This window comes from Oncorhynchus clarkii, chromosome 29 (assembly GCF_045791955.1).
Source record: "Oncorhynchus clarkii lewisi isolate Uvic-CL-2024 chromosome 29, UVic_Ocla_1.0, whole genome shotgun sequence".
Classification (NCBI taxonomy): Eukaryota; Metazoa; Chordata; class Actinopteri; order Salmoniformes; family Salmonidae; genus Oncorhynchus; species Oncorhynchus clarkii.
The window spans coordinates 6,966,218-6,978,716 of NC_092175.1; the positions used below are offsets into that span (position 1 = coordinate 6,966,218).

Sequence of the window (12,499 nt, forward strand, 5' to 3'; positions counted from 1 at the left end):
AGATGGGGGTGAAATCCAAAAATTGTCATAGCCAATTTGTAAAAAAATATTTTGATACATTACTAGCTCAAACACTTAATCTGCAAAAAATGACAAGTTCATTTAGAGCACATATGTCAGAGTCAAGGCCCGCGGGCCACATCCGGCCCGCAAGAAGGTTTTTTACGGCCCCTGGGATGATCTTGATTTATTATTAGAACCGGCCCGCAGCAAGCCGGCAGCCCGCAGATCTTTTACACGCACCAATACTACATTTCCCACAATGCAAAGGTGACGCACCGAGCAGTAGGCTGCTTCATTTCAATATTTATTGGCACAGCAGTCGTCAGCATCACAGTAAAATTAACTTTCAGATACCCATCAAAAATGGCAAAACGGAAGGTGGATACTGAGAACCGGGGGTTTCAAACAAGGTGGGAGTCGGAGTATATGTTCACGAAGGTAGCTGGAAAACCTGTGTGTCTTCTGTGTGGAGAAAGTGTGGCGGTACTGAAAGAGTATAATCTGAGACGACATTATGAAACGAAACACGCGGACAAAAACAAGAATATGGACATGGAACAAAGGCTACAAAAGGCAGAGGAATTAAAACGAGGCCTCAAATCTCGACAGGCTCTGTTCAAAAAAGCCAAATCACAAGGCCAGGCTGCTGTCAAGGCCAGTTTTATTTTGGCAGAAGAGATCGCTAAATCAGCCCGGCCATTTACGGAGGGGGATTTCATCAAAAACTGCATGATTAAAGTTTGTGACGAAGTTTGCCCAGAAAAAAGGCAACTCTTTTTAAATGTGAGTCTGAGCAGAAACACCATTGCCGAGAGAGTAGACCAGTTGTCCATCAATCTAAAAGAGCAGCTTGTGAAAAAGGGAAAAGATTTTATTGCATATTCCTTGGCTGTGGATGAGAGCACCGACATTTCTGACATTGCCCAGTTGTCAATTTTCATCCGCGGAGTGGACTCCAACCTAAGCGTGACAGAGGAGTTTTTGGCTTTACGTCCTATGCATGGCACAACTACGGGGCATGATTTGTATGAAGAGGTGTCAAGATGTGTAAATGAGATGGAGCTGCCTTGGGAAAAACTCGTGGGTTTGACAACCGACGGAGCACCTGCGATGTGTGGACACAGGAGCGGACTGGTGGCGAAGATACGGGAAAAGATGCAAGAGGAAAACGCGACAGGTGAGCTGACAGCTTATCATTGTATCATACACCAGGAAGCGTTGTGCGGTAAAGCCTTGAAAATGGAGCATGTAATGAGCATCATCACGCGCACAGTTAACTTTATCAGAGCCAAAGGTTTGAATCACCGCCAGTTCAAGGCATTTCTGACGGAGTTAGAAACGGAGCATGGTGATTTGCCTTATCACACAGAGGTGCGATGGCTAAGCCAGGGAAAGGTGCTTCAAAGATGTTTCGAGCTTCGTGAGGAGATTTGTCTGTTCTTGGACAGCAAAGGGAAAGACACAACACAACTCCGAGACGAAATGTTTCTGTGTGAAATGGCTTTTCTGTGTGACATTACGAGTCATCTGAATGCAATAAACTTGCAGCTGCAGGGTCGGGATCGTGTCATCTCTGATATGTACAGTACAGTGAAGGCATTTAAAACCAAACTGACTCTGTGGGAGACGCAGATGCGGAAAGAAAATTTGAGCCACTTTCCCAGCTGCCAGACCATGAAAGAGAAGCTCTCTACCAGTGCGTTCCCGAGCACACAGTTGGCTGATAAAATAGGTATGCTTGCCGCTGACTTTCGACGCCGATTTGCTGACTTTGAAGCACAAAAAAGCAGGTTGGAACTGCTCGGTAACCCATTTGCTGTTGACGTGGAAAGCTCACCACCAAACCTCCAAATGGAGTTGATTGACCTCCAATGCAATGATGCACTGAGGGCAAAATATGCGGCAGTGGGTGCTGCGGAGTTCGCCCGTTTCCTCCCCGGCACAATGCCCCAGCTGCGCATCCAGGCTGCTCAAACGTTGTCTATGTTTGGCAGCACATACCTGTGTGAACAACTGTTTTCTTTGATGAACCTGAACAAAACATCACACAGAAGTCGACTTACTGCTGAACACCTCCACTCAATTCTGAGGATTTCTTCAGCTCAGAGCCTTACCCCGAACATTGATGAACTTGTGGAAAAGATGGGACACCACCAAGTATCACCCTCAACCTCAAACAAGTGAACATTACTGTGCAATCACATATTTAGAGTTTTTACTCAGTTCAAGTTTAAAAGTTAAAATTTAATATTTGTTTTCACTGCATGTTACTTCTCCTTAAACAAAGTGTTGTTTTTGATTAATAGATTTTTGCACTTTATTTTTTTGTATTTCAATCCAATTATATTTTAAAAATATTTCAGTTGAGTGGATGATAGAAAATTGCTATTATTGTTTTTTCTTTGAAGTAAATTTAGCCCACTTTTGCTAAAATAGAAAATATAGTCTACTGATGGTGCCTTGAATACCGGTTTCTTTCATTTAATGTTCATGTTATGGGGATATTTATATAAAGGAAATTTGTCTTTTGTGTCTGTTGAAAATTAAAGATTACTGACAGAGCCATAAGAAAATATTGCTTTATTTATCTGATCATATTGTAATATATTTGTTAGGTTTTCAGTAGGTTCAATTAGGTTCACTAGACTATATGCGTCATTTAAAAATTTTTCAATGAACATTCGAACAGTCCGGCCCTCGTCTTGTAGCTGATTTTTTTATTTGGCCCTCCGTCCATTTGACTTTGACACCCCTGATTTAGAGGGTGATTTCAGCACCAAACTGGAGGGGACAAAAAACATCCCCCCCCCCCCTAATCTGATAGTGGTGGCATGGTAGATGCCTAGTCTCCCCTTTGGCTCAGATCAGGTGCCTAAATTGTATAAAGCATAGACATACATCATTTACGGTGGGGGGTATCATGAAGTGAGACGGTGGACGGTGGTTGGAAGAGCGCGCTTGTTTGAAATGGAAAAGCGTTGTGGTAGCTTTTGTTAAAGAAGAACATCAAGACGAAGCAGCTGCTTTATAAGTGGGATGCACTGTTGAGCGCTACATCCTAAGGGGTTCGTGCTGATTGTACGAAGATTGTGACAGCCGGTTAAAGGCAAGAACAAGTTATACGTCAGGAGAAGTGCAGTATTATCATAAGGAGACGTATACTTGGAATACGGAGGAGGAATGGAGGGAAAAAGAGAGGCAGAGGAGGTTTAAGAGAGAGAGGGAGGAAGAGGGTGGTAATTGTTTGTGTTTCTGCTGGTCTGAGGTAGAAGATGCTCTAGGTTAAACAAATGGGGGCAAGAAATGTGAATTGTTTCGCTCTCAAGAAGAGGGCGCCATTGAAAGGAGTGATTACTGGGATAGTGGTAAATGTAAAAGTTGACCAAATGAAGGGGAAGATTCCCAGTGGTGAGACATCGTTTGGTGAGACACAGACAGGGTGGCGTGAGTGGTGGAACAGAAGAGTTGTCTGCTATTTTAAGTTTTGATTCTTTGCCCGACAAAGTGATGTTAGGATATATAAGTTATCCTGTACGAGCTTTTGTGCCGAATATATTACGTTGTTACAGGTGTCAGGCTTATGGGCATGTAGCAGCAGTGTGTATGAGGGAGGTTCCTAGGTGTGAGAAGTGTGCAGAAGTGCATGAGACAAAGGAATGTGTAGCATTGGGGAAGGTAGTGGTATGTGTTAATTGTAGGGGTGCCCATGGGGCTGGGGATCAGAAATGTCTGGTGCGAGATAGGCAGGTAGTGCAGAAGTTGTCATATGCTGAGGCAGTGAAGAAAGTAGAGAACTATGGGTCAAGTGGGAGGGATCCTGAGAGGAGTGGTGTGAGTAGTAGATATGTACCAGTACAGAGGGATAGGCCAGCAAGTGATATACAGTGCCAGTCAAAAGCTTGGACACACCTACTCATTCAAGGGTTTTTCTTTATTTTTACTATTTTCTACATTGTAAAATAATAGTGAATACATCAAAACTATGAAATAATGTAGTAATGCATTTGAGCCAATCAGTTGTGTTGTGAGAAGGTAGCGGTGGTATACAGAAGGTAGCCCTATTTGGTAAAAGACCAAGTCCAAATTATGGCAAGACCAGCTCAGAAAAGCAAAGAGAAACGACAGTCCATCATTACTTTAAGAAATGAAGGTCAGTCAAAGCGGAACATTTCAGTCGCAAAAACCATCAAGCTCTATGATGAAACTGGCTCTCATGAGGACCGCCACAGGAAAGGAAGACCCAGAGTTACCTCTGCTGTGGAGGATAAGTTCATTAGAGTTACCAGCCTCAGAAATTGCAGCCCAAATAAATGCTTCACAGAGTTCAAATAACAGACACATCTCAACATCAACTGTTCAGAGGAGACTGCGTGAATCAGGCCTTCATGGTCGAATTTCTGCAAAGAAACCCCTACTAAAGGACACCAATAAGAAGAAGAGACTTTCTTGGGCCAAGAAATACGAGCAATGGACATTAGACCGGTGGAAATCTGTCCTTTGGCCTGATGAGTCCAAATTAGGTTTTTGGTTCCAACTGCCATGTCTTTATGAGATGCAGAGTAAGTGAACGTATGATCTCTGCCTGTGTGGTTCCCACTGTGAAGCATGGAGGAGGAGGTGTGATGGTGTGGGGGTGCTTTGCTGGTGACACTGTCAGTGATTTATTTAGAATTCAAGGCACACAAACAGCATGGCTACCACAGCATTCTGCAGCGATCAGTCATCCCATCTGGTTTGCGCTTAGTGGGACTATCATTTGTTTTTCAACAGGACAATGATCCAACACACCTCCAGGCTGTGTAAGGGCTATTTGATCAAGAAGGAGCGTGATGGAGCGCTGCATCAGATGACCTGGCCTCCACAATCACCCGACCTTAACCCAATTGAGATGGTTTGGGATGAGTTGGACTGCAGGGTGAAGGAAAAGCAGCCAACATATGCTCAGCATATGTGGGAACTCCTTCAAGACTGTTGGAAAAGCATTCCAGGTGAAGCTGTTTGAGAGAATTCCAAGAGTGTGCAAAGCTGTCATCAAGGCAAAGGTTGGCTACTTTGAAGAATCTCAAATATAAAATATATTATGATTAATTTAACACTTTTTTAGTTACTACATGATATACTACATGACATGATATGTGTTATTTCACAGTTTTGATGTCATCACTATTTTTCTACAATGTAGAAAACAGTGAAAATAAAGAAAAACCCTTGAATGAGTAGCTGTGTCCAAACTTTTGACTGGTACTGTATGTTTCAGTGAGATTGGATTTTTTTGCATTTATAGCAATGGTTATCAACTGAACTGCAGGGATGGAAAGTAAGTCACAGAGAATTGAGGTTGTGGTGGCAGCTGCAGAGAAGTATTTGGGTGTGCAAGACTTGACATCAGAAGAGTTATAGGGTGTGTTAAGTGGTGGTGTCCCATTTTTGACCTGAGGTAGGACTAAATATATTTAAATAGTGGAGCAGGGTTCCAAATATCTCTAACGGTCGCCCCAGCGCAAGTTGTTTTATGCATGTTCATGCAATGCACTCACTGTTCCAAAATGTGATTATTACGTAACAGGAAACTTAACACGCGCTGCCTGCTAATTATCTATAGGCTGTTTCAACTTGTCAATTTCAAATAATTTATCTAACAAGTTGTATTTTCTAACACCAGATTGAATTGAGGTGTGTTCCGCCTACTCATTCATTAATTAATTTATTTTGCTCCTTTGCACCACATTATTTCTATCTCTACTTTGCACATTCTTCCACTGCAAATCTACCATTCCAGTGTTTTACTTGCTATAATATATTTACTTCGCCACCATTGCCTTTTTTTGCCTTTTACCTCCCTTGCTCACATTGTATATAGACTTATTTTTCTACTGTATTATTGACTGTATGTTTGTTTTACTCCATGTGTAACTCTGTGTTGTTGTATTGTGTCGAACTGCTTTGCTTTATCTTGGCCAGGTCGCAATTGTAAATGAGAACTTGTTCTCAACTTGCCTACCTGGTTAAATAAAGAGGAAATGAAAAAAAAGAAAAAATTCACACAGAAGTAGCCCATTGCTGTGTTTTGGACAATTTAGGTTTGAGGCTTTACTGAGCCGGATAAACTTCTCTCTTCGAAAAGAGCCCACCGCACTTCACTCATGTTTGCGCAGATCAAGTATGCATATATTTGCGCAGTCTTGCAAGAATTGGAACATTTTCTTGCTGCTGTTCGCTTTGCCTTCCTTGTTGTTTTTCTAATACATAATAACTTTGGACATGTGTGCGTTCCTATCAAAGTAAGTTCCTTATTTTCTGTATATCGTGTTGTCATATCTACTGTAGGCGCATACAGTATGTACAGTGGGGCAAAACATTTATTTGCAAATTTCCACCATAATTTGCAAATAAATTCATTAAAAATCCTACAATGTGATTTTCTGGAAAATTTTTTTCTCATTTTGTCTGTCATAGTTGAAGTGTACCTATGATGAAAATTACAGGCCTCTCATCTTTTTAAGTGGGAGAACTTGCACAATTGGTGGCTGACTAAATACTTTTTTGCCCCACTGTATATATGTATGGAGCATAATGTATTTACAGTTTTATTCACGTTTTCAATTACTGGTGACAAATAATGCATTCCGATTATTGCATCTATTGTAATGGACACCTATGATGTGTGTAAACACTTTTTTGAAGGTTGTACTGATTATAATGAGCTAAGATATTTGCCAGCTATGTGTGGTGCCATGTTTGTTGACATTATACAATGCATTCTGGGTGTCACGTAATCTGTCAGACCAACGATGTTGTAATGAGGTGAAGGAATGGTTCACTCATCTTTCGAGTAAATTTGCGGAAGTGAATGAAGGGAAGTGGATGATCGTAGACGACACACCCCCTTCAACATGCATATTGCAAACAGACCAAACGCATCTTGTTTCCTCTTATTATCTTTGGTTTATGCGGAAAAAAACAAGCATGGCGGCGCGCAGAAACTACCCATCGTCGGATCAACTTTAGATTTCGAGAAAGTGTTTTACTCAGTTATTTCAATCAATGGTGAGCTCACCCGCGATGTGATTAATTGTAAATAGTAATTGCTATTAGGTAATTCATATTGTACTTTATGTCAGCCGAGAGTTATAAAAATATGACCACTTGTGTTATGTCAATCTGGTAAACTCTAGGACGAATGTAGCCTACATTTATCCGGTTTGGATGATGGTGTTATGCTGTAGCTACTTCTGTGAATGTCTGAACATTGCATCCAAACATAAACTGCTCCTATTATGGACATAACTATGTGAGGACTGTGTTTGTGCAAAATGTTTCTAAAAAAACAGTGTGGCCAGCTCAAATGCTGATTGTTGTATCATACCAAAACTGGACATTCTTAATAAGTGTTCTAATCACACTGGTTTGATCGTATGCTACAGGGACCACTGTAGAATGATCACACTGGCGTGTTGGTATGTGTGAAAAGGTTACACAGTTTAAACACCTAAAACACACTTAACTTTTTTTTAACACTTCTAACATGGGCCAGGCCCTGCTGTTACCTCGTATCCCAGCAATAAGGCCTTCCGTTATGCCCGAGAAGAAAACACTTCAATTTGCTCAACTTGCCATTAGCTCAACCATTGGCTGAACTTACCCCAAGTGAAACATTTTGACTATATTAGCCCACACAGCTAGAAGGATGCACTTTTAGGACCTCATATTGAAGCTTATGGAATGCCAACTGAAAATAATCTTTAAATGATGATCTACTTTGGTTTAGATACAAGCATAGATATAGAAAAGGTTTTGGACCTAACTTGCTTACCACTTTTCTCAAGAGGTTTCTTCCTTCACAGACTCCATGAACTGACCTCTTCCTAAATACTTGGTCAAATGATTCATTTTGTGTATAGTTTCCTAGAAACAAGGGTGGCTCAACTTACCCCACTATCCCCTATATTGTAATTACAGTACTTGACATAGTGAATGTGCTACCTATTCTGTATATCATATTGTGTACATATCGGGCTTTTACTTTGCATAATACCTCTTCTATTACTTATTTTTTTATTTGAATGGAATTTGAATTTTACTGCACCTTTTATACCTGCTGTAAACTGTGCACATGACAAATAAAATGTGTGCTAGCTGTGTGTGTGTGTGTGTACCTTGAGCAGGTTGTTCTCTGAGGAGAAGCCTAGACCGTAGACGGTGTTGGCTCGGCTGTCGGCCCACTGGCCAAACTTCTGGGAGGTCTTGGTGAAGGTCATGTTGGGGGTGATGGTGCTGTTGATGATTGCCTGGGAAAGGAAGAAGAGTTCTATGAGTCACAAAAGCAATGCTGATCATTTTATGTAGAAGCCCATTTGTCTAAGATGAGTGGGCTTGTATTCTGGAAGGTTGCCTACAGCAACAGTAACGACTGAATATGAATTAGCTATCTGTGTCTGGCTGTGTGTGTGCGTGTGTGTGTGTGTGTGTGTGTGTGTGTGTGTGTGTGTGTGTGTGTGTGTGTGTGTGTGTGTGTGTGTGTGTGTGGTGTGTCATCCACATTGACTGGGGAGAGGGGTGAGGGAGGTGGGTGAGGGAGAGGGTGGGAGGTGTGGGCTCAAGTTTACCGTTGAAGATGCTTCCCTCCACTCTGTCTCACGCCTACAGATTTTAGATAGCGTCTTAGCTAGCTGTAAAAAGCTTTAGTGTTATTAGCCTTAGCCTATTTAGCTAGCTGTAAAAAGCTTTAGTGTTATTAACCTTAGCCTATTTAGCTAGCTGGAATCAGTTAATCTGCCACTGCCCCGACGGATATCAGAAATGAGGAGGGGGCACCTGGCTACATTGTCAGTCGTTTTTAAAACTTGTGACAGCATTGTGAAGTTGACAGCGAATGCACGTGTTCTTACAACACAGCAGTAAGACTCGAGGCTAAAGGACTTCTGAAGGCGGCGACGGAACCCTGGCTTTAAGTTTACAGCCACCATGGTGCACAGAATCCTCAGTCTTCTCCATCCTCCAAACAAATGACTCCAGGCAAAAGCAACCGATCTTTACACTGGAGTCAAATTTGTCCGCAGTGCGTTGGAGAGCATCTAGAAGCTGAGGTGTGACAGCCAGTTCCAAGCCATTTGGACACAGTGCCAAGTGGCACTGACGCTCCTCCAGCTCCAAGCAAACGACAACGTTATGCACAAACAAATCTCCAGCAATGTGTGTCGGACAGTACAGTAGGCCGGCAGGACAGAGGAGAAGAGACTGAGTGTAAAAGACTGTTCTTCAGCACGTCGGATACTGTCACTGGTGAAATGTCCGAATGATTCAGCGAAAGCAACAGCCAACTAGTGGAGGCCTTGTGTGCCCTTGACCCAGAGAGCCATGACTTTCTAGATGTGGGGGGGGAAAAGTGAAACCACTGCTGGATCTAAGCAAAACTGATTTGGTGGAAGCTGAGTTTAGTATCGCTTGCCAGTTTTTGCAGACTGAAGTCGCACACTCCTGCTCCAATGAGGAGAAATGGGCCCCACTTGATATCCTGCCACGATTCTCTGGGCCACAGCTACATGCGAGAATTCACTTTTCCACTTTGACAAATGTGTTCAGTCAGCACAGAAGAAACATGCTTCACCCGAGGAAAAATCAACTAATCCAACTGGCATTTGAGGGTGGATCTTACAAAAAGATTTCGGGGAGACTGGAATGATCGAATACTCGGGAAGTTCCAGAGCTTCAAGGAGGCTGCAACTCTTCTGGAAAAGGTAAGAAACAATCTAGACTGAACAAAAACATAAAAACGCAAAATGCAAAGATTTTACTGAGTTACAGTTCATACGGAGATCTATGGATTTCACATGACTGGGAATACAGATATGCATCAGTTGGTCACATATATCTTTAAAAAAGGTAGAGGCGTGGATCAGAAAACCAGTCCGTATCTGGTGTGACCACAATTTGCCTCATGAAACGCAACACATCTCCTTCTCATAGAGTTGACCTGAATATTGATTGTAGCTTGTAGAATGTTGTCCCACTCCTCGTCAATGGCTGTGCGAATTTGCTGTATATTGGCGGGAACTGGAACAAGCTGTCTTAGAGGTCGATCCAGAGCATCCCAAACATGCTAAATGCGTGACATGTCTGGTGAGTATGCAGGACATGGAAGAACTGGGACATTTTCAGCTTCTAGGAATTGTGTACAGATCCTTGCAACATGCGGCCTTGCCTTATGTTGAAACACAAGGTGATGGTGCCGGATGAATGGCACGACAATGGGCCTTAGGATCTCGTCACGGTATCTCTATGCATTCAAACTGCCATCGATTAAATGCAATTATGTTCGTTGTCTGTAGCTTATGCCTGCCCATACCATAACTCTACTGCCACCATGGGCACTCTGTTCACAATGTTGACATCAGCAAACCGCTCGCCCGCACAACGCCACACACTCGGCCTATCTGCCCAGTACAATTGAAACCGGAACTCATCTGTGAAGAGCACACTTCTCCAGCGTGCCAGCGGCCATCGAAGGTGAGCACTTGCCCACTGAAGTCGGAGACGAAGTGCAATCGGGTCATGACGAGCACGCAGATGAGCTTCCCTGAGACGGTTTCTGACAGTTTGTGCAGAAATTATTTGGTAGTGCTAACCAACAGTTTCATCAGCTGTCCGGGTGGCTGGTCTCAGATGATCCCGCAGGTGAAGAAGACGGATGTGGATGGATTATCTTGGCAAAGGAGAAATGCTCACTAACAGGGCCGTAAACACATTTGTGCACAACATGTGAGAGAAATCAGCTTTTTGTGCTTATGGAACATTTTGGGGATCTTTTATTTCAGCTCACGAAACATGGGACCAACACTTTACATGTGTAGCTGGTTGGTTTTTATAGAGATCTAGGTGGTATAGCCAGGGTACGGAATGGCAAAATGATTTCCTTAGCCAAATGACACCCCTGGGTATAGCTACATATCGAGTTGGTTCATCATAGAAATAGATACATTCTATGAAGGTTTTCTTGTTAACATATTGGTTTCTGTGGTTGTAAATAGAACTGCACGTATTGGAAACGTGTTTTTGATAGGCTGGCGTTATTCAAAGCCAAACTGCCACTCAGTGTTTTTGATAGGCTGCTGTTATTCAAAGCCAAACTGCCACTCAGTGTTTTTGATAGGCTGCCGTTATTCAAAGCCAAACTGCCACTCAGTGTTTTTGATAGGCTGCCGTTATTCAAAGCCAAACTGCTACTCAGTGTTTTTGATAGGCTGCCGTTATTCGAAGCCAACACTACCACTCAGTGTTTTTGATAGGCTGCCGTTATTCAAAGCCAACACTGCCACTCAGTGTTTTTGATAGGCTGCCGTTATTCGAAGCCAACACTGCCACTCAGTGTTTTTGATAGGCTGCCGTTATTCGAAGCCAACACTGCTACTCAGTGTTTTTGATAGGCTGCCGTTATTCGAAGCCAACACTGCCACTCAGTGTTTTTGATAGGCTGCCGTTATTCGAAGCCAACACTGCCACTCAGTGTTTTTGATAGGCTTCCGTTATTCGAAGCCAAACTGCCACTCAGTGTTTTTGATAGGCTGGCGTTATTCGAAGCCAACACTGCCACTCAGTGTTTTTGATAGGCTGGCGTTATTCGAAGCCAACACTGCCACTCAGTGTTTTTGATAGGCTGCCGTTATTCGAAGCCAAACTGCCACTCAGTGTTTTTGTTGGCGTGCATGAATATGTAGGTTACTACTTTCAGCGTTTAGTTTGCATTATTTTTGGTAAGGCAGCTGTGTGTACGGCTGCATTCACATAGGGGTAATTCGCCTATTTCAAAACAGCCTATCCATCTTGTAGCCTATATTCATTACTACCGGCCTCGCTCTAATGTGTAGGGCGCTGTCCACCGTGCTGATACAGCGCAGCAGAGATGGGCTACAGATTTCACGCCAACCCGCCACATCAAAAAGCACTCAATGGTCTCAGAGTCTCTGCATGTGAATGTTATGTTTACTGTGGTACAGCGTGATATAAGCAGAATATAATTCCAATGCAAGAAAGCCCATTTCAACTGCCCCTTTAGAACCAGGCCTGGCGCCAGGACAAAGGGACTACTGCATGTACTTTCTACGGAAAGTTGTGTGTGTGTGAAGTTCTGTGTTTGTCTATGCGTGTCTCACAGTGGGCTTGTGTTGATGTTAATGATGAGTGTATCCTAGAGCGGCAGGCAGGTAGCCAGCGCCACAGTGCAGCCCACCCTCTCCCTGCTGTTTCAAGCTTAACACAGCACAGCACAGTAACGGTAACCCCACAGTTGAGTTCACCCACTCACTAGCTAGCTACAGTAGCTCCACACCACCAAGGGTCACATACACAGCAGTGGAGAGAGAAGCAGAGGACTCTCTGTGTGTGTGTGTGTGTGTGTGTGTGTGGTGAGCATTACATAACCGTTGCGGTGCTGAAATAGTTCCTCCTCCCCTGCACCCCTCTGAAGACAAAAATAATCGTATTTATGACGTACAGAACA

At 43.0% G+C, this 12,499-nt stretch overlaps 1 protein-coding gene across 2 annotated transcripts in view; it reads right to left on the bottom strand.

Annotated features, from left to right (window-relative positions):
* LOC139388776 (homer protein homolog 1-like) overlaps positions 1-12,499 on the bottom strand; it is a 73,480-nt gene that overhangs the window by 23,058 nt on the left and 37,923 nt on the right. For both annotated transcript variants that reach the window (XM_071135692.1, XM_071135691.1), the window contains exon 3: positions 8,160-8,291. In XM_071135692.1, the coding sequence (XP_070991793.1) occupies positions 8,160-8,291 (132 nt within the window). The remainder of the gene's footprint in view (positions 1-8,159; positions 8,292-12,499) is intronic.